The sequence below is a fragment of the Plasmopara halstedii genome, assembly GCF_900000015.1.
Source record: "Plasmopara halstedii genome assembly, contig: Scaffold_7, whole genome shotgun sequence".
Taxonomy (NCBI): Eukaryota; Oomycota; class Peronosporomycetes; order Peronosporales; family Peronosporaceae; genus Plasmopara; species Plasmopara halstedii.
In genome coordinates this window covers 8,954-32,852 of record NW_020186929.1, presented here as the reverse complement: position 1 = coordinate 32,852, position 23,899 = coordinate 8,954, and the positions used below count along the sequence as shown (strand labels likewise).

Here is a 23,899-nt window from a genome sequence, read left to right as displayed (position 1 = left end):
ACCACGGTCGCATTGCAAGGAAGTAAAAAGATTGAACATGTAGGTAGCCTGGTTTTTCATCCTAGCAAGTCAGATGATCATATTGAAAATCAAGAGACGCGGACGAGAAGTTTTCTTCATCTATGAAATGAATTTAAAATTTGCAATATTGACACGTTTCCAGGAGTACAGATTGAGATATCACTTTTCCGCTTTATCCCTCTAAAGCTTGATGCACTCGAAAAAGTCTTGATATATATTTATCAAAAGCATCCCCTACAATAGATTTCAAGGCAGCAGAAGAAAGTTGTGTCCTCCCACAAGGAAAGTAAATAAAAACGGACAACATTCAAGAGCTGATGCTCTCAACGCCGCAATGGTGGTAGAGCATCTCGCAAAGGCGGTAGTGAACCCGTCTTCCTGAGTGGGATCCTGGTCGGTTGCACCTTATTTAGTACTCGATGAGCAATATCAGCTGCCCATGAGAAATAAGGATTCCTTTTGCTGATATCAGTATTCTAAATGGGATACGCTGGCTAAAGCCCAGGGGATGCTCAATGCAACGGCGACTTTAAATTGTATGGTCGTATTGGTTTTAATGCATCCTGCATAAGGACGCACCTGCCCATAGTGAGCAAATAACGGGGAAATCCTTGTCTACCACTTGCGAGCAGCTGAGCTTTAATTGCTGGTTGACGACAAAGACGAGTGTGTCACTGTTCCGGCGAATCTCAGAAATACTTTATTGCAAGCATAGTCAATAGTCAAATCTCGCAAATAAGAAAAACGGTGTAGATTAGTCAACGCCGCTATCTCAAAAAGTAAAAAGGACAATTTCACGCACACGCAGCCCAGATTATGACGACTGGCCTCTCGCTAATCTTATCTGAAAAATAATTTACACATAGCAAAACAGGCGGCCCTTATACCTGCAAATGAAAGTCCTTGTGTTCTTCGATTCTGACCCTTCCGAATCCTGGTCATGCGCTTTACTCATGCAGGTGCCAATGATCATAATCGCGTCAATGGGAAGCCCATAACCAACAGCTACTTGCTAAATATTGGCTCCTGTTAAGTTCCAGATTCACCTGCTTGGCGCTAAGCCATTTGGACCAGATTTTATGCCGCCACCATGTCTCTTGCAGAGAATAGCAAATCGGTTGTCCTTCTTTGCCTAATATAAATTCGGTGTACGGTATGTCAAGGCGACAGAGCTATTAATTGTGTCATCACGTCACGCTATCAGTAAAATGAACGGCTTAGATGAGCACATTTTCGAGAGGAAGTACACGCACCGTGACGTCGAGAGTATACCATTTATCATGTTCACTTCGCAGGTCTTATTGAGATTCAGTTTTTACCCTATAGTAAAGAACCGATAATTAACCGAGTCTAAATTTGTTTCCGAGTCATTTAATTTGCTACACTTCGCCATTACAGGTGCATCTATGTACCTTCTGTATGCATCGTTTCTAAACGCATACGCGCCATTTTCTACGATGTGGCAAACATTCTGTGTGATACTTCCTTCACGGGGTTCTGTACTGGTAACGAGTCTCTGTCTTTCGAAGAGGGTAGCGTAAGCCAGTCACTTCTACTGGATACTTTCCAGTAGGCTGAAGCTCAAGCTTTTTGAGCGTATAATCAAGATCTTGTATAAGTTGAAGTTGAAGTTCCACCTCAGAACTCCTTGCTTATATATAAATCAGAAGCCCAAGATTTGTCAGTAGAACCTGAAGGAGCCCTTGGGGTGTTTTGTGTGTAGCTAGAGCCCTTGTCTCAATTTTTATCAGTCGCAAATTCACCCTTAAGATATCATTTCGTTCTTCTCTCTTTCCAGTCGAGACTGTCCTTCTCCAACCACGTCGGTAATCGCATTCGCGTCGCACAAGCGTGTGTGTTGTGTTTAAAGGACTGTTGTGAACAGCGCCCTCTTTGAATTGGTCAAGTATTGAAGCTTCTAGGGAGATTTTACGCGTCCAGGTAAATGTCAAAGAAGCTTGCTAGAAGCTTTGGAATATTTTGGGCGGCGTCTTCGTGTTCGAAGTGTTGGACGTTCTCACAGGTAAATACATTTAAAACATCCTATACGTCTACTGTAAGAGGGCGCTGCACAAATCAGTTCCTTGAACACATCGCACACGCTTGTGCAACGAGAAAGGGATTCCCGATGCGGTTCGAGAAGGACAGTCCTGACTGATAGAAGAGAACGAATCGATATCTTCAGGTAAATTCGCGACTGAATTAAAAAAAAAGAGTTATGGGTTCCTAGCTACATACAAAACAGCTCAAGGGCTGCTACAGATTCTACTTGGGTTTCTGAGTTATTAATGCAAAAGTGTACTGAGGTTGACCCCTTAACTTCAGCTTATACAAGATCTTGGGTGTTCGAAGCTTGAGCTCCGAAAGGCTTTAGCTTTATCTTTACTGGAATGTATCAGTAAAAGTGACTGGCTTACGCTACCAACTTTTAAAGACAGAGACATGTCGGTCTCGTTATCAGTACATATCCCAATGTAGGAATCAGCATGCTGTATCACACAGAACGCTTGTATCTTCGTATAAGATGTCACAAATGCATTTGAGAACACCATACTGTAATCTTTTTTTACAAATTCCCACAATGCATACAGAAGGTACATTCATGTAATGGCTAGTGTAGCCCATTACACCAACCGCAAACTCGTCGTTCAGCTTTGATGTCGTGGTGTGATGCAGTCAACGATGCCTTCATCTTCTGCACTGGAGGCCTTGCAAAATTGCTTCGCGTGTCGATCGCAATGTCGAATTGCGTGTAGGGTTACAATATGACTGCGCTTTTTCGATGCGTGAGACGACAAACGACCATCCAGGCCCGGCAGTATAGGGCACCCGATTGACCCTCTGCCAAGCACATGCGGCTTGGGCATCTTGATGCGATTGCGGATAACATCAGCCCCTGCTTTATCGCGCCAAACGAGCTTCTTAACCCAGCAGCTCAGGCATTGTCGGGACCATCTCGGCATGTGCAATATCAACAGTATATAACTTCATTCGGCTCGTCGTCCGGATCGGCAGCAGCGGCTACGACTACAGTATGTGGGCGCATCCATCGCCCCACTTTCCGTGAATTCCGATTTCACGGATTGGTAATTTCTTTCATTCAAAGAGACAACTTGAGAAGTAGCCGGCAGTTTGAGAATTGGTGCATAATCTCATTAGAACATGCACTATCCTCAGTGTTTATGCAAATTTGGGAGCCAATTTTTAAGTAATGCTAATCTATACATGCTTTTAAAGTTAGTCAATGCCACTTTGTCCCATAGACTTATCAAGCAATCTCTCCACATACTGCCTGTCGCAAGCGAATGCCTCTCATACTATAGTAAGCACCGAATGATAAGGTTATCGATGTATATCTGTGATCGCTTGATTTTCAACGAGTTTTGAACAAGTTTTTAAGGCTGATAGAATCGGTGAACGGACAAAGTATTTTAATTGAGCGGCTAAAATGTTGACGCAAGTTCTTTCCTCACGATCGATTTTTCTGTTATCTCGAAAAGTCGACTCCGCTTTTTATCAGTATCATTTGACTTCTCCTTGTTATTAGCTTGCTGAATGTCTTCACAGTCGCGCACGGATGAAACCCGGCTAGATTTGTAAACATCTGCCAAACTGTATTGAAACCAGTGCTCCATCAGGTTGCGTCAATTTCAATCTTTTCACTGGACGTTTTAAGTAAAACGGCTACAGTGTACACCACATAAAGCCATAATTTCACTGCTCAAACCGCGTTAACATAAAAGAATGAGCCTTCTTGCCAAAAACTTGTAGAGCTTCGAGGCAAAAAACTCACACATTCGCCTCTTCCAAAATTGAATTCGAAGATTATATCAGATGAGCAGCTTTCATGCTTACAGGGTCCGAACGGCGATACACGGGTGAACTATCCTCTTTTCAGAATCTGATGTACTCTTCAGAATACGCTACAAGTTTTTGTGAATACCGCGTTTAGTTTTTGTTGTAAGATGGTGAAACGTTCCGTTTGACGCGAAAAGTTCGAAAAATACTCGCCTGTAATAGTAAACACACATCTTTGTTACAAGAAACAGATACTTCAACCTGTTGATATATGTAATATTTCGACTACATCATGTGCAAAAGAAGTATATTACTCTATATACGCTTTATTTCGACAATCGTTCGGTCTGGTACAGAATGGGCGCACATATCATTACCCGCACTCTCAATTTTCTCATTCGGTAGAGGAAGAATGGTTATGTGAGCAAAGGAGCCACCGGAGTCTCCTTTGCAAAGCTGGCCGGGATTTATGGCAACTGAGTCGTAAACGCGCTGTAGTAAGATGAAATAAAAGTTAGTGCTAGCCAGCGAAACTTCAATAGTGACGCGTACCCCACAAAACCGATTGAGAATTGAGGGGAGCAGCAGAATGTCAGGGGTCTGCTCAAATTGAAATTGCTTCATATACCGCAAATCAACTGGCGCTTCACCACTAGGTGGCGGAGGAAATATCGGATAAAAGCTGTAAACGAGGGATAAATTAGCCTGAAGAGCTCGATATGAGTACATATGATAATGAACCTCAAACCTTCGCTGTTCAACAACTTGTTCGCAAAGGCGGAGAAGACGATGATGATCACGACCTTGGGCTCTCCTGGTGGCAGAAAATGTTGTCATGGGATAAATTATAATGAACAATGTACAAGTGGACGGACCTGTACAGCTCATTTGAGCTCAATTGTACAATAATGTCTAAAGTAGATATCCCAAACACAATTGCATTGATTGAGAACGTGGTAGGGTTTGACATAAAGTGCACGCGCTATAATGAAAGTTACACAAGTGTTACACCCATAAACCAAATACTTCATAAAAAGATAAAACAAACCTTAGCATGTTCGGCAACTTCGAACGCTTCGCACGCTTTGCTTTTGCTCAGTGGGGGCTGCGGGTACATGTATTCGTGGTTAGCGTCTCTCAACGACGGAACAATTATGATCTGAATTTGCTCGTCATGTTTCAAAACGTTGTTCAAAAGTGTCATGACTATCAGCCGGAAAGCACATCCACAGCATCCACGATGAGTAAGAGTTAAGAAGACGACATTCAATGTATCTTTACCTTTAAATAGAAAAATCTCTTCAAAGCTAAGCATCATGTCATCGTACTTAACCAGTCCGTCTTGGAACATCGAGTGATTCGTGTCGATGAAAGGGCCGAGCTATTAGCGCGAAACAAAGTAGTTGGTGATATTCGTCTTTGACAAATCTGCAACCAACTGTCTTACCAGGATAAGCACGTCTGGCTTTTGGTCCATCACGACCTGTAGTAAATCGTTCAAAGGCAAGTAGTCCACATTGCTCGTGGTCGTAAAAGGACCACAAGCAGTCAGCACACGGATAGGTTCTTCGTGCTCAATTTGTAGCTTTTTTATACGTGCTGGTAAAGACGTAGCTGCTGGTGCTAGAATTGGCTGATACCATACAGAGCTTTTTACAGTGAGATAATGACCAATTTGCTGTATCATTACCGGCAATTAACCACACCTCAAGGAATCTTTTCACTACCATCGGAGACCGAACATCCGATAAGACACCTTCCAAAGCGACAATCTACACTGACACAAGACCCATGTTAACGATTTATCCCAGAAACTTAAAAAGCATTGACAAACCTTGCCAGGAAAGATCTGGAAATTAGACACTCCATTCAGGTCGAGGAGCACACGTTGGCCTCCACAGGTTTTTCTAGACCCCTCAATTTGCACAACGCTTGGATTCAGTTTACCCTCTGCTGCTTCACACACAATTCGTCCAACCACCGTCACTTGTGCCGGCGACGGGTCTCCAACCGGCTTTAGCTCTTCTAGATCAACTTTTTTTTTCACTTCCATTTCATACTCGACAAGTTGCTCATCCAGCGCAATAGCTCGACGAAAGAGAGGCGTATACATGTATGGGGCATTTGGCAAAAGATTACGTGATGGATATGGCACCATAACCTCGACTGGTTTTCCCAAATTAGCTTTCAATCCTTCAATCTTCTTTTTTAAATGTTCGTTAAACTCATAAACTGTTTTGCCGGCATCTATGCGCTTCTCGTAGCTGCTGCCTGGTGGTGACTGCATGGAAGAAGGCGAAAAGACGCCTTCCTTTCGCTGAACTTTGCTGATTCCAGTAGGACTAGTAAAGGAGCGCGCATGCTTGCCCTCGGGTGATTTTATACTGTAAAGCGACTCAAGCTTATCCTGACTATTTGACTCGCGTTTGACAACGGGCGTCTTTGTGTGTCGTCGTTTTGGTGCAGATACATTAGGTGTCAGCTCATGGGATATGTTCTGTTGCAGCTGCTTGAGATGTGAGCGAAAGGCCACGAGATTTTCGGTGTCAGCGGCGCCAGAAAGCTGCTGGTTCATCGAGTATGCGTCCCATTGTGCTGCCATGTCGTCGCAGCTCATATTAAACTCTGCACAGATAGAAACACATGTGCTTGCTGCATCGTCTTCTAGGTCCAAATTACAAGCCGCAAAGGCTGCGCGGACAGCTGAGACGTCGAGGCTCATTGACCTTCCAAATCTCAATCTGTATGTATTTTAAAAAACAGAACTTTATAATTTTATGATGATCAAATAGTCGACCTAGCTCAAATTGTGAAGTGCCATACCAAAAAGATGAAGCAATTAAGACTTGTAACCTGGAACGTCAACGGGCTACGTGCAGTGCTACAGCGTCTAAAGCAGACTTTACCTGAATTTCTGTCGGATCTTAATGCGGACATTATTTGTTTGCAAGAAACGAAGCTGACGCGCTCGGAATTGAATGAGGAGCATGTGCGGCCACCGGGTGAGTACACGAATTCTGTTGCGCTAATCTGTACTTGGAACTTAACATATTCGGTTTATGCCAGGATTTGATGCATTCTACTCCTTTTGCCGATATCGTGGGGGATACTCGGGCGTAGTCACCTTTGTTAGAAGCACATTGCCTACAGTAGCTGCTGATGAAGGCCTTACAGGACTTTGGCAGACTAAGGACAGTGTTGGGCATGTCGGATCGCTGCACAACGAGGTAATCGTCAACATTGATTCGTCAATTATGAGTGCGTTATCATTGAATATGTGCGGCGCTGGTTGCTACGTTTGCTAGCTTCCATCAGGATTAGTCAAAAATCTAGAGGCTGAGGGGCGGTGTGTCATCACCGACCACCAGGCTTTTGTACTGCTCAATACGTATTGCCCAGCACTTGCATCCGCAGATCGTCTCGATTATAAGCTCCACTTTCATGCACTGCTGCAAGACCGAGTTATGTCTTTACGAGCAGCCAACAAGCACGTTATTGTCGTGGTATGAAACCGCACAGGCTATTGTTGCAAGTGCAACAAACTTACTTTTCTGTTGCTACATTTAGGGTGATATCAACATTGCCCACCGAGATATCGATCATTGCGAACCACACGCACATCAAGCCAGCGGCCTAGCCTTCAGCGACCATCCATGTAGAAAGTGGATGGACTCTTTTGTTGCGGTACCAAATGAGCGGCAGGAAGTGTTACCCTCAGAGCCAGGTAGCGACACAACTGTTGATGGAGGTTGCTCGCATAAGCTAGTTGATACCTTTCGGTATTTTCATCCTCACAAGACTAAGGCTTTTACGGTACGCGGGTCTTATACGGTTACATGTTCTTGAGAAGATTTTTAAAGCGCTAACAAGCATTGCTCGACGTAAGTGCTGGAACACGCAAACACGAGCACGCCAAACAAACTATGGAAGCCGAATCGACTATATATTAACAGATGTAGCGTTTCTTAATTTTGTAACATCATGCAGGTATGTCACTGACAACATTACATCTTAGCAATGATATCCATTCCCATATTCTGTGTAATCATAGTATTGATGTAGAGCGTCTTGGGTCCGATCATTGTCCAGTGATAATGTCGTGCACAGTGGACTTAAAAGCTGACTCAAGGACTTACAATGATAGAAAAACTGCAGCACTGTGCGCTAAACATTTTGTAGAGTTTTCAGGAACACAACAAAGTATCAGATCTTTTGTCGTTCGGGGTCACAATATGAATGACTCTGAAGGTCAATTGCGCCCCCTAGCTGGTTATTTGAACCCGAAAAGGACTAATCGTGGTCAGCAATTTATAACTTCGTTTTTGAGTCATACAGGAAGCAAAAATAAATCTTCTGCAAAGCGCAAGGAATGCTGGAGAGAAAATTTGGCTGCGAATTATTGTGAGGTAGTACGAATTTCGAAGAAGGCGGCATTTGAGAAACCGAAGGAAGAATGGGCAAATGTGCTAAATGGTCGACCTCCTCAAGTACCATTGTGCAAATGCGGTCAACCGACTGTGCTTCGATCAGTTATAAAAGCAAATGATAATCGCGGTCGTAAGTTTTATGTCTGCACCAAACCAGTGGTAAGTTGACGTAATTTATTCTAGACATTTACACCTATGCAAATTTTACTTTTTTAGCTGAGATTGTCCGCTTTCTTCATAGGGTGAGAAAAAAAATCCTGATGCGAGGTGCGATTTTTTCAAGTGGGCTGATAGCAAAAGTATTAAGAACCCAAGTCCAGCTAACGCGAAAAGTAGTATTAACCTGCAGTAAAAAGTAGCAGAAATATATTTCTCGTATCAGGCATTGATTCGACATGTATGTGAAATATTAATTTAACAACCACTCAGTCTACTGTAAATCAAGTTCGTTGCTTTCTTTTGGCATAGATATTTTTTGCATGTGTTATTCACCAAAATGTGTTACTCATTTAATCTAAATCGCGAACATGGCTGACTCAAACCAAGAGTGTGCAAGAGCTTCTGCAGCCGTTAGCCGCTTAGCTGGATCTCGCTCGAGAAGACGCTGAACCAAGTCCTTAGCATCAGTGCTTATTGTCTTCCACACTCGGTCTGAGAAATTTGCGTCTTCCTGGATGCAAGTGTGCGGCGGATAAAATGGTTTGTATCCGGTCAGCATTTCAAAGATAATTATACCTACAGACCACATATCCACTGGTTTGCCGTACGACTGTTGCAGCAGCAATTCAGGGGCAATGTAGCCAGCGGTTCCAGTGACTCCCGTGAAAGGAACCTTGTGAACGTCACCAGTAAGCTTGAAAAAACGAACATCCGGCACTTTCACAGACAGCCCAAAGTCGCACAGTTCTACATGATAATCGTTAACCTTGACGTCAGCATGAGGATCCATATTTGACTTCGGAGGGGAGTTACGGCGCATATTTGGAGAAATGTCGCCTGGTTCTTGATTTGCCATCTTGGCATCACTGAGCAAAATATTGTCAGGCTTTAAATCGCAGTGAAGCACACCCATATCATGCAGAAATAGCACAGCACGAACAATTTGTTGCGATAACTTTCCACAAAGTGCTTCAGGTAGCAAACGCTTCCTCTGCATCAACGACATCAAATTTCCTTTCGTTGCTTTTGCCATAACCAGATACAGGAAATCGGAAGTCTCGTAGACCTCATATAGACGTACAATGTGTTTGTGACGCAAGCGCAAATGGATCTCAATCTCACGACTCACTGCATTCTTGGCAGCCTCATCGCGCAAGTATCGCTTGTGAATCTGCTTGATAGCGACCTCTTTTCCGTTTACACGACGAATTGCAGGCTTTACCACAGCGTAAGAGCCATCTCCCAGCTGGTCTTTGCCAACCAATTCATACTGCTCCGTCACAGCCTTTTCATGTATGAAATACGGCTTTGGATGATTCGAGTCATCCTCGCTGTCACTTCCACTATGGTCGTCCTTGAGCGCCATAGAGTCGCGACAACCAGTGCGGTGTATTGCCATAATCCGCAGCTCATCGCCGTCGTTTAGACGTCTAGCCACGAATGGATTTGCTGGGATGCGAGGTGCTGCCTGAGTATATTCGTCGTAAGTATCATCATTCGAGCTTCCCTCACTCACAGAGCGTTGAATTCTTAACTTTGTTGAAGATCTGAGCGTATTCTTGGCACTACTAGTCGGCTGCTCATGTAGCAACGGCCGAAAACCAACTTTCCTAAAAATTCCTTTACCCGTCGAAATGAACCCATCTGTCATTTCTGCACAACCTGCTGATTTACCGAGCTCTGCGCGCTCGAACTTCGATGCATCAAACATTCTCCCTGTCATTACAGCTTCACAATCAGCGCTTGCGGAAGAGGAAATAGAGGACATCCTCAACTTTTTGTACGGCGTACGTCGAGGTGGCAAGCTGCCAACAGGAGGCGGAACATCGAATTTGCTGGTTACTGAAAGAATATTGAGTGGCAGAGAACGAGGCGCTACTTGACGTTCCAAAGCGACAAGCTCATCACTCACATCACTGTCTGTAGAATCATCGTGATATTCATCCATTTTGTTTACGGGGGAGCCACCTTTGTTGCCATTAAAAAACGGGTCAGCGTCTCCGTCACTAAAGCGACGAGGCCGCGTCAGAAGTTCATTGTTAGACGTGCACCTTGAGTCACTGTACATACGACTCATGTGTGACGGCTGCTGAAGAGACGCAAAGTCCTCGCTATCCGTGATGTCCATCGCTACGAAGGAGCGTAGAGACTCGGTGTCGGAGTAGATTCCCTCTGCCGTCATGACACGACGACAGGACGCCAGCTTGTGCAAAGGGTCATAGTATCCAGGGAGCGAGTGAAAAATTCCAGTAAGCGGATGGTGGCGAAACTTTTTGCGCTCCTCAAGCTCCGCCATGTCGACGATGTCGCTCGAGAAGTAGACGGCGCCGCGATTACCAGCGCTTCACGAGCATAAAAATTTATTTACCAATCTTAACAATATAATACAGCTCTAAACAAGAAGGACACACCTTGGAGCGTGATGGAAGGTGCCAACAAAAGGATTGTACGACGGCAGCTTTGCGAAAACGTTGTGCGGCAGAAGTATGCCGCCATCACCTGTCATCTCGGCTCTGTCAAACTTTTCAATAAACACGTCTTCTTGCCGTATGGACGTAGCAAAAGTGAGGAGGTCCTTACAACTCGCTGCGGCTTCTCAGCTAATACCGCTGTGCGCTGCTTCTCCGTGAGGACGGTGCGACTCAACAACAGCTGATGCGAGGTACGCCACATCATAGCACTTGGGCCAATAGAGCCGGCGGTTTTGCACTAAAAAATTGATAGAATAGAATTTTGCCCAATAGAAAGAGGCACAAGAAAATTCTAAGAGTAGACAAATGTTTATCGGAAGTTGGCGTAGAGCATGTGCAAACCAAATAATGACCGGTACGGCTTGATATTTTTACCAAGTGTCGATTCACTAACGAGTTCAAGAAGTTTTCTTGCAATGTATTGCAGTATCACTCGCTTCTTGCATTTCTAACGACATCATAATGAAAATTTGATGATTTCACTAAAAAAACATCTGTGTGAACATCGGTATCAAGAAAGTAAGCTGATCGCTTGAGTTACGAGTGTGAATAAAGTTTAGAACATTATTTATAAATATTGGAAGGCCAATGGTATACACGTGGACACATACGATTGGTGGATGGGACAATGGCGATGACGAGTGTGAGTCAAGTAGCCGCCTGCTCTGTCTCTCACACATATTAAGTACTGAGTTAACGTACTTTGTTTTGTTAATTCGGACCGTCGAATTGTAGCACAGCATATCGATTTACCATCGACATGAGCGTTAGAAGTACATATATAAATGTGCTCAAACTCCGACGAATTTTTCAGTAACTCCTACTGGAATCTGTGTATACTGGTCTCTATTAAAGAAATCTCTATAGTGTGTGCGGGTCACTTCTTGTAGGTAAGTCAAGCTCCCTATGTTGCCGGAACTGATATTGTAGAAGCAACCAAAGCATAACTATAACTTGCGTGTCAAGAATTGCGTATTATATGTATTGTGCTATCACTACATATTCGGTACCCAAGCTGCAACGAGTTATGCATATTAATTAGGTATAACTTCTAATTAGGAAATCCTAGAGATATAGATATAGGTGGCTTTGCCGCAAATAAAACTGATACACACAGTTTGGAATTTGTAAGGGTATATTTGCCTTGAGTTATGGTTGAGGGTACTCTTGAAGGCGATCCGCTACACTCATCCCGGTTCTAATTTAATACGTAAGGTCGGTGACCTTATGTTATCTTCCCTTTAAGCAAAAGCTACGGCAGCACCGCTGCACTTTGTAACAGTCGTAGTCAATCTACACGTGGGTCGTTAGGACTGATCCTATGTGAGGATGAAGTGATTCTCCTATTTGCCCCAGGGCATGCAAGAAGGGCTTAAGAAGTTGATGTCCTTGCTTGGCCCTGAGGGCGTGTAACACTTTGCTTCGCAAGGACCTGAGGCGATATGTGCGCGCCCAGAGGCGTTTTCAAGTTATGAAATGCTCAACTAGAGCACCCTCGGTGGAAGATGTCGGCTTCGACTGCGTCCATGACGCCATGGTCGGCGACGGATGACTTCTCCTGATCTAGGCCGCTCATGGTGAGCGTTCAGACCTTCGAGGTAAAGACGGAGAAAATTTTCTGCTCTGGGTGAGAGAGGCTGATATGGCTATGGCATCTGCCATGCTCCAGAACTAGCAGCAACCAATGGCGCTAATTATCTTCAAGCTCGGGAGTCGAGCACGAGAATAGGCACTGACCTGCGGCACTTCGGTTGAAGCAGCGTTTCCTACTAGACGGAGCTGATATTGCAGCTGTTACGAGTGTTCCCGCTGCCTAACCAGCCATATCGCGTGCGATCGCGTTTCCTTGCCGCCCGACAGAGCAACAAGAGATTTAAACCTTTGTCCAAAAGTTGCGAGCTCTCATTGTGGGGGATTGCAGCCGATCTTCTCCCCGAGGCTGTCACAGTGACCGTCTTTACGAAGGGCTGCCGCATTGGCGTGGCCGGAATCTTCTAACGTCGAATGTGGCATTGAATGCCAAAAATGTCTTTAAGTCGGCTCGACTTGGTTGGAATGCACACCCTCAGAGCTCGTCGAGCGGGACTGAGTCAATGCATCTCAGCTATGAGGGAGAGCGCCGAGCTGCCGAACAACGTTTGAACATCCGACGATTTTTTGTCTGTGAAGACACCCGTCACCGTTGGACTAGCTGTTCCCTGCGCAAGGCGTGTCAAGATTTATCGAACCGACGTCTCGCTTCTCACCAGTCTGGTTTGAACCGGAAAAACAAAAGCACCCAAGGCGCGGGCGCCTTACTGGGGAAGAAGTGAGTTCTGTTGAGCGTCAAACAGATATTGGGCAGCAGAACCCAGCCTCGAAGAGCTCCGTGCTCCTGAACACGGAACGTGTATGCAAGTCGGGCTTGCTGGTCGTAAATACGACCGTCGAGAGCTTTGAGAACCCATGGACGATCCTGATCGATTCCGGGGCGTCGGACAATTATGTTCGACGCTCCAGGATTGAAAGAAGTCAGCTGTATGCTGACGCGCGGAAAGCGCGGTTGAGTGACATCGTCACTGCTCGAGTAGCGACGGGGATTGTGTCACTGTCTGAAGTATCGAGGGCGAGGCCCCAGTGATGCACGTGGAGTGGCACGTAGCCTAATGAGCTCTGCTCACATTACGAAGCAGTTGCTGTGTGCCGAGAATGGCATGGTCGGACGAGGTCCGAGGCATCCTGAGCAAGGCCCTTTTTATGCGCGTGGAGTGACACGTTATCCCAATGGACGAAGACTGCGGAACTAACACCACGTCGTCGGATGTTGTGAATAACATCAAGGCTCCGATGAAGCTGGAAGTGGGGGCACTGGATGACGCTAAGTGCGTTATCCGACCGGTCTCGACGACGCACAAAATCTCCGGGGAGAGGCAATGGCGCCGCCGTATATAATCTGAAAGACGCAGGGCATCGACCCTGACTCAGGGTGTGTCTATCGTAGCCGATCGCGCACAGCTATACACCCTCGTCAACGGTATGACGGGAGATGAAGACTGCTACGTCACCCTCGAGGCTATTCCTGCAGTAGATGATCTTCTTGAGCTAGACTTCTCAGCTGAAGTGGTCATTATACGACCAAGAGGAGATCAACTCGTCGTCACTTCTGGATGAAACTGTTCCGGAGGACACAGATAAGGTGCTGACCGCACGAAGTGGATCTTTGATCCTGAAGAATCCCTCGTTACCGTACTATTCTTTGGTAAAGGAATTTCAAGACGTCATCTTCAAAGACCCGTCGTCGGTCGTGCCTCCGGACCGAGGTGTGCGTCTTGAGATCGACCTGGTTGCGGAACCAAATACTGCGTAACACGCCAATGGCCCCTGTTCAGGCAACAGTTTGACCTCATTGTCGCCTGCTAGAGCACTCAGGGCTCCTTGAGTAAAGTGCAGTTGATTAATGGAATGGCACAACAATCTTAGTGTTATTTTCATAAAGACTCTCGTTTTTGCTGATGTGTGGAATATACGAAATTGTCCTGCGTGCGTAAACGCGGACTCGTTAAGGCAAAGCTTACTTAATGCAAGATTATCGGCGACTGTGAGAGACTATTCGTCTTGCCAATTCAAGCCTAGAGTCGAGAAAACACAAACGAACCCATTGCGCTAATTTAATCTGCATGCTTATGGTATAACTTGTAGTCTGTATCGCAAATCAGTCTGAAAACATCATGTGGCAATGCTCACAGATATCTTGTGAAGAAGTTCAATGCCGATTTCGCTCATCGCTGAAGGAAATAATCTGACCGCACTTTTAGCAGACTATAGCCAAAAGCATGTTGTTGTATGGTCCAACTCCAAAGCCGGCAAAAGTGTCGGTCCAATACCAATGGACATGAGTGCACTCAAAGAGGCGGACATCGTACAAAGTCAGTACTCAAGGGGATGCGAGCCAAATTGATGACAGAAGTGTAAGCGATAAATCAATTTTTCGTCTGGCGCAAAGCGATTTGACTAAGAAGCGGATCGCTTTGAAGCATGTTCTTACCAAGTTCAGGGTACGTCTGCATGGCTTCAAATTATTCGTGATCTATGCCGGTCACGCGTCGTTGCAACGCACCTTCGTCGTCTTACCACTCTCGTTGGAAGATCATTCTCGATCAAAAATATCACCGAGGTAAATTGAAAGTCCGGCCATCATATCGTGACGCGCTTTCACGGCGTGCGGCGTCCAGGCCGGATGTATTAAGTGTTGCACTGCTGAAGGCATTGGAAGGAAAGTATCGTATGAGGTCGATGTTGCATTGTTGTAGCGATTGGTTGCTTCCGAAGCCCTGATGTATTACCACCAACCTAAGATGCGATGATGTGTGGTGGTAGCCTACAACGAGGGCCACATGAACATAGAACTGGGCAAGGCGCAAATACCAGCATCATTAAAAAGGAAGAGTAATTGGACTCAGCACCATGTATTGCCGTCTAACGAATCAGAAATTGTGTATATTCATATATATAGTATAAAGCAGGAGAGCAACTCAAGGCAGAAATTGAATAGCTTAGACATAACAATCAAAAGATGGCCAAATCATTATTGCATGCACGTCGAGACTATTGAAAAAAAATCCATGTGCTGAGAGAATGCACGACAGCTAGCCACAAAAATGACGTTTTCCACCAGTCCTGCATGATTAGCAAGGAGCTCCCAAGAAAGGTCACCAGGGCTGCCATCACAATCTTACGACGTAGATAACATATCTGCATTTTAAAAGATCATTGAGTTTAGTATCTAACTTTGACACGAATGCCCTGGCGATGCTACCGCTTGCGGCACATTTTCCGTCTTACCTTCCCATGGTCATGCAGCGAAATGTGCTTCACGGTAGCAAATACTAACCGATTTTAGATCTTGTAGGTAGTACCCAGAGTCTCATAGACATGAGCAGGGTTGTAGATCTAAACGTACAAGTTGTGCTGTTGTGTTACCAATGTGCAGCATTAAAGGACGCTCTACTCGGACTTCTGCTGCAATGAATGTAGCCTTTAAAGACGGTAAGCGGGTGAGACGACGTTTTTTTTTTACTCAGCACCCGAATAATGTTAGATATTTCTTTCAGCTGCGCCAACGTCAAGTGCCAGATACAGGTTCCTTGGGTAGGTACGTATTTATCTAACCGCTTAGTACCAGCGACAAACGGTATTCCAGTGGAGTGGTGAATTTAGATTTCCTTAAGATACTTTCGAGCGCGGGTTGCTCGCAAAGCTGAGCTAAATGTTTGCATACAAGCGTGTAATATCACTGCGGGTAGATTCTGACTAAATATATTATATTTGCACTCGATCAAATTTCCATGTGCTTCTGTAGTGATACGGTCTGCAAACAGGCAAGTTTGGTTTGCTGTTCCAAGTCCAGAGCATAGTAACAAGCTAACCATCGTCATGAGCTCCGTGGTGAATGTCATAACTCTTACCGCCGTAGAAAACGGGCACAAAGTGCACAACTCGTGCAGACGAAAGGTAGACGGTAGCCGGCGTTCCATCCTTGAAGCATTGTTCTGCATTATGACTCTCGGCTAGGCCGCAAGAGACAGGTCGTGACTCATAGATTCACTCTGGCCAAAAAACTCCTTGGATACCTCACCGCTTTCTCAAAAAAGTTGGTGGGCACAATAAGTTTCGTTGCGTTCCGCACCTATTCGTAAACCACGTCAGCCATTACTTTTTCTGTAAGAGGGTACACCATCATTTCTGGTAACAAGCGCTCTCAATCTTTAGCATAGTCCCTACATCTTTTCACAGTTTATGGTGGCTTCAGAATTTGACCGTTCGAAGTGAGTCATTTTTGACGGCGAAATTTTTGTCGCTAGAGTAGTTTATAGGATAAGCATGCTATATTTACGAACCTACAGCAGGTTAGTGTTCAGTTTCGAGTATAACAAGATGTTGCTCTTACCAAAGCAAAGGAACTCTTGGCTGCCTTAACCTTTCGTTTTACAGAAAAATTTGCTCCGACTTTGCAACCGAAGGCTTTGATACTTAACAACGCAGCTTCCTCCACAGCGCTAGGCGTGCATTTGCAGATAAGTGATTGAGACGACTCTGAAGCTTTTTACAGCACATCTTATAGCGTTTGGACAACGTTTTAGGACATATAGATCGACGTAACATGATATTTTCCTTCTGAAAAAATGTCTTAGCGTGTATTAGTTGTTGGATTGACCGCTAGTGCTTCTAGGTGCAGCGAAACCTCGCTTAAAGGAACATTATTTTCAGTGTTCTCGCTTGCTAGTACGCAGAGCTGGACCCACCAGCCGTATGGTACCGAAACGAAGGTCTGAAAGTCATTTATTTTATCTACTTTGAGGGTTAGATCAAGATTTTAGCTGGGAATTTCGACTTTCTTGATAATCATTTAGCAAATTTGAGCGCACGAGCGTTCACTGCTCTCGGAGTCTCACTCCACTACCTGTACTTCGGAGTGCCTGCGCTTATTACGCTTTTGGCACAACTAGTCCCCATACTGATAATAGCTCTTGTGAATCCACCGGCCAAATAGCCGTGCTACGTAAAAGTGGGTCATCCCTATTCATCGAGTAAAGAAGGGAGAGTGATACTGATATGTGCTTGGCGTGTTAGCCTTATCGAGATGTAGGTGTAGCGCAGTAGCTGAACGAGCTTCTGATCCTTCGAATCATTATTGGCACCACTGTACATATACACCTGCACTACTGATTATACATTTGCCATATTCAAGATTCGAAAAGACTGCGTAACGTCTACAAAATTTGTGATAGCTCAATCCCTTAAGCTTTTCGATGAGTTTTGGTTTCAAATTCCGGCTGATCCTTTACTTAAGACATGTGTTTCCTACTGCGAATAATTCAATTTTAAGAAGAGATCAGTGCGTCGCTGAGGAGGTGGTAGCAGTTCTGATAACAAAAGGAATAGAATCTATCTATACGTGAGCCGCATTGCTTAATTCGTGCTCAACCATTTGCGAAAGCTTGGCGCACGGTTGTGTCCTCAGCACTTTTATAGTATCTGTTTTTAGAGGCATCTCGAAGTGATCACCGTAACGTGTTTGCCTATGAGCTGTCCTTATAATCGAAAAAATGATGGAAAACAAGCTGGAAATGCCACTGATAAACAAAAAGATACTCACCTACCAAGTCTAAATTTGTATCAACTCGCTGATACATTTATATGTAGAAGATATACGATGACTATTCACAGGTGCAAGGTGAAGAGAAAGCTACGCTAACACTATGTCATTTGTAGGACTTGATAATTTGCAGATGATGTCTAGTCCCACTAATATCAGGCGTCGACAGTGTCGGCTATGATGTTGGTAATGCTGGCCGCAGCTGCGGAGCTGATGTGGCTCCCGCAAGTAAAGAAGCTTTGAGTACGCTGTGAAAGCCTACGGTATCTGGTCGGGAACAGAGGCCTTTCACATTGCCTTTCTTCCTCGACGCCTGCCATGAGTTGTAATTTCAATGAATACAAATAGTCACTGTTGTAGATGACTGAAAGTGTCAGACAACAGTCAAAGCCGAAAACGTTTGGAGCACAGTCAAGGAATCGGTCGATTTTATACTCTCGAGAGTTAAATAGCATACCAAAGCCTTAACCACAAATCACTCAGTTAATTACAATCTCACCTTCATGTAGATCAGAGTTTGTGTCTTCTTTGCATAAAGATTCTGTTATAGACGAATTGTCCGCTAGCATAAACGGATTCTTTTTATGGATCGTGGATAAGCTGACTTCCTTTGCTATGGAATCACATAGTTGGAGAACAGGGTAGTCATATGATTTAATTCACTTAAGATGTAAGTTTTTTTGCACTGACCCAATAAGTGAAGTTTTTCAACATAACTATTATTCAGCGTTCTGTAAAACTGAAGCAAGTCGTAACCAACCTGTACAGGAACATTAACGCAAAACAAGATTCTTACACTTTTTCTTGTAGACATCTGCTTTTGACAAAAAAGCAACACGTCAGGCTGTCCCATATTCATCCACAATAAAAGCCATCACTGCATGTTTGGTGAAGACATTTTCGCAATGGTAATGACATTGTCATAGCAAAAAAAATAGACTTCACACAAAATGCGATAAATATGGAAATTCTAGTGTACATTTATGGAAAGCAAGAGGCAAAATATGATGACCCTAATTACACAAGTTTTCATCAAATACAAGGAAAAACTCTACACCATTTGCCGCGATGCATCGCGTCAAAAGCTCATCGTCTGTCAGCAAAACGCGGGACTTGAGGCCGATTAGTTGAGCATGTAAATCAGGTGGAGCGTCTGACAAAATGCTTGACCAAAGTTGCTTTTTAAAAGAAGCAACATTCTTGCATATATCTAGGTTCACGTCAACTTCGATAAGCTGCGCATCGTTGATAAAGATCAGTAAAAAGCCAAAACGAAATGCTCTTAGATAGTAAAAGCACCTCGGGAAAAGATTTATCAGTGGCAATCTTTAGCGTGACAGACCCCGCTACTTGGTCAGGATCACTCGTGCTAAGCAATTTTGAGTCAGCAACGCCTTCTCGGCTATTCTTCTCGATCACAGTACGGGCCTTGATACCCGCAATTTTATCAGCAGGACGTCGGCAGGCTGCGGTCGGAGCGTGTTTCGATGACTCAGCTGCATCGGTCTCCCATAAAGAATTAATGAGTGATTTCGTAACGGTCGATGTCTTTTGCCGCTTTTGTCCCGAAATGGTAGTCAAGTTCACCCATTTACCCTGCATTACACATAAGTGTCGAATTTATGTGCCTCTGAACGTGACAAATACTAAACCTTCAGATCCACATCTGTCCCGTAACTCGAGAAATCATTTTTGCTGTCAAGAATAATCCTTTCCCACTTGCCAGGGCCATGCTTGTGTACTCCGAGTTGCGAGCAGATTCCTTCTTCAGCACTACAAAACAGAGTGCCAAGCCGTTCACTATCGTCGTAGTCAGGTATTGACAGGTTTTATAAACATTTATGCATATTACTCACCTTCCCGGTCGATCCGTATGCTTTCCCTCCTGTTCGGTCACTTTTTCTTCCACATATTTGACCTGTAAACTATCGTGGATAGTCCTACCATCTATCTGTTCTTTCTCCTCTGCATCCACAGCGCTGTCGATGATACTAAAGTCCAGCTGCCTCGAGCGGGCAATAACGCCGTTGCCACTCGTTTGTGAGTGCTTAAGCGTGCTCGACGTCATAAGATCGATAATATTATGAAGTGATTGCTCCGTGCGTCGCCGCCCCGATGACGTAACGGAGCTGGTGGACGAGCGCGTGGACGTGGGCGTTGTCATCACAGTCACAATTAAGTTTCAATAGCCAACAGCAAATAGTCTCGCTGGACTAATTTTCAAATTTCCTACTCAAAACCGTCATGGGAGTACTCTTCATCGTCCATGCTTTCTTCCTGGTATTCCACACTTTTTTCATCCCTATATTTATATTTTTTATGGGCTTCATCCTCGTTCTTTACATCAGCTTCATTGTCCGGTCTTGGTGCTCCGTTTATTTCGTGCTTATTCTGCTTTCTTTCCGTTGCTCTGGCAGATGGAATACGATCGTTATCGAAGTAATTACCATTGTAGCTTGCTTCCTTTTCTTGATTATCTGGCAGTGTTTGTGTTTGCTCCAGCGACTCAGGTGCCGAGACTTTATCAGTTTCAGCGCCACCGGATAATGCTAAATCACAACTCAGAAAATCAGTGATACAACTTTCGCATTGATTCAAGCCACACATATTCCCCATTTCTGCAGCAATCGCTGTGCTTGGTGGACCGCTGTGAAGGTCTTTATCGCTCACTTCAACCGCATTCAACACTGCTTCTAACTCAGCTCCAGGTGAAAATGCTCCATAAAGACCCATCACATTCCGATTACTGGTTTCAAAGCCCAACATATCACTCTGTTCCGAGCTATTCGTGCTCAAGCTTCGACTTTCTTCGCATAGCAATGCAAATCGCATCTTTTCGTTTTCAGTTTGCGGTACAAAAGCAGTATGCACGGCGCTTGCCTCTCCATCAGCGATGATTGCCTTGGCCGAATGTAGTTCTTCGTCATTTCCCGTACGTAGAAGCATCGACTTTTGGTCGTGCACTCGCCAGCTCTTCTCGGTACTTTCATGCTGTAATTTTTTATTAATGATATCCCGCTTCTTTATCCGAACTTTCCTGTTTAAATTGCGGTGTCCCAAATCTTGAACACTCGGTTCCCCGAATCCATCAATTGCAGAAGTGACACAACATGTCTTGATATGGTTGGAACAATAACTCTTGAGCGGTTCAGAGCGCAAAAGCGCTTCCGGCGATTTTTGAGCTCTGCGCAATTCGTGTTGAAGCACTTGTCGTCTTCTCTCCTGATTCTTAAGAAATTCTTGGGACCTTTTGTCATCCTTCTCCCATTCCTTAGTATTAAATGTTGTTTTGGTACTTTGCAAACGCTTGATTAGGGCCTTCGAGCACGTACACGGAGCTTAAAAGTTAAACACAGCTTTGTCCTCCAGCAATAATATGCCTACCTGATTTTCTTTCCATATTTTCCGTTGCTCTTGTCGTTTGTGGTAATCAGGCTGAGTGTGGTGTCTCGAGATATTTCGAGCTGGTAGAGGTTCATTTGAGCTCTCCCCGCTAGAATTTACATTGCCGTTTGAACGTTTTACCGAGAGTACGACTGGTTGTATCTGAGCGAGCCTAGAGTTATCCGCATTGATATTATCGTGAGGGTTATTCCATACTCGACATAAATTACCAAAGTTGCGCTTGTATGCTAGATGCTTGTGTCGCCAATTGTTTTCTAAACCAAAATTTACAGATTTATTCGTTGTTTCTTCATGCAAGCTTTCGTTTCCAATACTTTCCGGCTCATCGTTGGCGATTAGACGTAGGTTTCGAGTTACTTCTTCAAGAGGTTGTAATTTATTCATAGAGTTCGTCACAGATCTTTTCTGTTCATATGAGAGGTGAAATCGAGGAAGACGTGTCGATTTTGAAGACCTTGTGTCAATGCAACTATGAGCTTTGGACACTCTAGTTAGGTGGCCAGCTAGATTTCTGGCAACCTCTCGAGTCCAGATTGTAGCATTGCTATACGGTTCAGCTCGACGGCCACGGTCCATGAAGCCTGACAAGTAAGAAACTATAATAGGCTGATAGGTACTCAAACACGGCAAAATTAGATTGTGATCTAAAATTGTTTGCATTAAGTTTCAAAAGAGGGCTTAGTTTGGAAGCGAATAGGCAACGTGGTCATTCGATGTGAAACAAGCCATTGAAGTGCCTGATCCCAATGAACTCTCTCGCGAATACATTTGGTCTTTATGAAGACATTTTCATCACGGACTCGTAAGCGTAGTACATGGCCTCCTTCAAAATTTTTATACATCAATGACTGAGTAAATTTTTTCTTCAATAGCGAAGTGGGGCTGTCTGGGTTGAGAGAACGCTGCGGGCACACCAAGAGCTGACTCACGAATATGCGCTCAACTTCGGTTAGTTGACCCGGTAATTTTCGCTGAAAAAGGAGATAATGTGCATTTGTTGCTAACTGTATCCGAATGGTTTCAACTATCCTGGGTCTGGCTTCCCAGAGCACTCGAAACTTCGCCCCTTTGCAAAGCAAATCGTAGAATGGTTTATCCGAGTCGGAAATTCGGGTTAATGACTTCAACTCATTGGAAGACATTGTGTGTGTCGAGTTGTGATGTGATGGTGTCAGCTTGTCAAGTGTGGCGCTGGCAATGCTATAAATTTGACTTCCTGATCTTTCCGGATATGTTTGGATAACCAGGTCCAATGCTTCAAACACGCTTTCATCTAGCAACGCAGAATAAGTCGCACCGCAATTCACGAACAAAATGTTGAGAAACGATAAGCTGCTCAATAAGGTTTCGATGTCTCTAACGTGACAGATGATTCGTTCTGCAGTGATTGGAATGGCGTCATAAACTACCAAAACTTGGGCACATGCGACGTCCTTACACAATGCACAAAGTAATCCATAGAGAGTTCGCTCCATCGAATAGTTTACACCCATGTGTGACAACAGCTTTAAAAGGGTGGACGACTCCTTGGGTGAAATAAGTTTGCTGTTTGCATTGTCAATAACAAGTTTTTTCAGTAAACTAATGAGCTTCTCCATGCAAGCTCCGTCTCTGTTCGCTGCGATGTTGTGAATACACTCAGCCAGGTCTACAAGCCACAGCAATATTTCCTTCCACCCTTGATCAATCCTTCGATCTGAGCAAGCCAGATTGAAGATGCTATCGACAGCCAGTTCTATCAACACTACACTGAAATTACTGTGTCTTATACGATTTATAGTCTGCTGCAATTCCTGAACCATCTGTAGTTTTTCAGCAGCATCCCGCATTTGTTCGTCTGTTGTAAGACGTCTGAGAAACACTAAAAGAGATTCTAGCAATTGATTATTTTCCTGGATTAAACGATGATTCAATAGATCAAATGCGATAGGAACAATGGTCGTCAACAGCTCGCTTTGTGTTTGCAGTGCAACCCCGATAATTAATTGTTCTGAATTGGGTTGCAGTTGGAAGGACAGAACCAGGTGGTGCACCAGCTTCGAGCACCAATCAGAGATTAAAGCATTTGCTGGGAATGTCTTACACACTCGCAGGATCAGAGTAGCAGTCTCCGCTGTTATTAGCTGACTTGAGCATTTGAATAATGAGGCAGGGCCAGGATCCAAGCATCTTACTAGCTTCACACAGCTCGTGACTATTGATTCATCGTTGGCATATTTTTTCAGACAGGCCAGTAATATTTCAGCAGCATCAATGTGTATGACGACCTGATGTGGAAGCTTTTGGTTTATACGAATCAACACCAATACAGCCCTATCCACAATGTATTTATGACTCATGTACATGCGAATGGCACCAAGAACAGAGCAAATTGTGTCTTGAGCTGATGGCCTGGGCTGGTTATCAAGCTTGTTAATTGCCAACAAGCAATTTAGCCAATTCCACGAAACAGAAATTTTAGATGTGTGAGAAGCCATTGCCGC

General features: G+C 44.4%; 7 protein-coding genes across 7 annotated transcripts; 2 read left to right on the top strand and 5 right to left on the bottom strand.

Moving 5' to 3' along the window:
* Positions 1 to 3,430: 3,430 nt before the first annotated feature.
* PHALS_14716 (uncharacterized protein) lies at positions 3,431 to 4,104 on the bottom strand. The gene has a single exon (XM_036407236.1). The coding sequence runs from the start codon at positions 3,654 to 3,656 to the stop codon at positions 3,465 to 3,467; it is 192 nt and encodes a 63-aa protein (XP_036262956.1). The 5' UTR covers positions 3,657 to 4,104; the 3' UTR covers positions 3,431 to 3,464.
* A 30-nt stretch (positions 4,105 to 4,134) lies between these two features.
* Positions 4,135 to 6,541, bottom strand: PHALS_13847 (dna polymerase subunit alpha; the record flags this gene model as incomplete). The annotated part of the gene is made up of 9 exons (XM_024720111.1): positions 4,135 to 4,311; positions 4,372 to 4,501; positions 4,568 to 4,633; positions 4,695 to 4,801; positions 4,868 to 5,025; positions 5,101 to 5,200; positions 5,267 to 5,452; positions 5,526 to 5,591; positions 5,654 to 6,541. 9 exons carry the CDS (start codon positions 6,539 to 6,541, stop codon positions 4,135 to 4,137), a joined length of 1,878 nt encoding a protein of 625 aa, XP_024571447.1.
* A 108-nt stretch (positions 6,542 to 6,649) lies between these two features.
* PHALS_13846 (exodeoxyribonuclease iii) lies at positions 6,650 to 8,598 on the top strand (the record flags this gene model as incomplete). The annotated part of the gene is made up of 7 exons (XM_024719000.1): positions 6,650 to 6,821; positions 6,886 to 7,046; positions 7,125 to 7,322; positions 7,387 to 7,632; positions 7,706 to 7,806; positions 7,871 to 8,405; positions 8,488 to 8,598. 7 exons carry the CDS (start codon positions 6,650 to 6,652, stop codon positions 8,596 to 8,598), a joined length of 1,524 nt encoding a protein of 507 aa, XP_024571446.1.
* A 162-nt stretch (positions 8,599 to 8,760) lies between these two features.
* PHALS_13845 (camk protein kinase) lies at positions 8,761 to 10,911 on the bottom strand (the record flags this gene model as incomplete). The annotated part of the gene is made up of 2 exons (XM_024717889.1): positions 8,761 to 10,747; positions 10,817 to 10,911. 2 exons carry the CDS (start codon positions 10,909 to 10,911, stop codon positions 8,761 to 8,763), a joined length of 2,082 nt encoding a protein of 693 aa, XP_024571445.1.
* A 7,579-nt stretch (positions 10,912 to 18,490) lies between these two features.
* Positions 18,491 to 20,079, bottom strand: PHALS_13844 (TELOMERIC REPEAT BINDING PROTEIN; the record flags this gene model as incomplete). The annotated part of the gene is made up of 6 exons (XM_024716778.1): positions 18,491 to 18,624; positions 18,702 to 18,771; positions 19,052 to 19,246; positions 19,311 to 19,607; positions 19,664 to 19,784; positions 19,868 to 20,079. The coding sequence occupies 6 exons, from the start codon at positions 20,077 to 20,079 to the stop codon at positions 18,491 to 18,493; spliced, it is 1,029 nt and encodes a 342-aa protein (XP_024571444.1).
* A 161-nt stretch (positions 20,080 to 20,240) lies between these two features.
* On the bottom strand, positions 20,241 to 21,800 carry PHALS_13843 (uncharacterized protein; the record flags this gene model as incomplete). Its single annotated transcript, XM_024715667.1, has 2 exons — positions 20,241 to 21,329; positions 21,396 to 21,800. 2 exons carry the CDS (start codon positions 21,798 to 21,800, stop codon positions 20,241 to 20,243), a joined length of 1,494 nt encoding a protein of 497 aa, XP_024571443.1.
* A 190-nt stretch (positions 21,801 to 21,990) lies between these two features.
* On the top strand, positions 21,991 to 22,820 carry PHALS_13842 (uncharacterized protein; the record flags this gene model as incomplete). The annotated part of the gene is made up of 7 exons (XM_024730024.1): positions 21,991 to 22,004; positions 22,081 to 22,131; positions 22,200 to 22,218; positions 22,289 to 22,364; positions 22,464 to 22,529; positions 22,664 to 22,732; positions 22,801 to 22,820. The coding sequence occupies 7 exons, from the start codon at positions 21,991 to 21,993 to the stop codon at positions 22,818 to 22,820; spliced, it is 315 nt and encodes a 104-aa protein (XP_024571442.1).
* Between the last annotated feature and the right edge of the window lie 1,079 nt (positions 22,821 to 23,899).

Excerpts from the sequence above, each read along its gene's own strand:
- PHALS_14716 (XM_036407236.1), bottom strand. The coding sequence starts at position 3,656 with ATGGAGCACTGGTTTCAATACAGTTTGGCAGATGTTTACAAATCTAGC.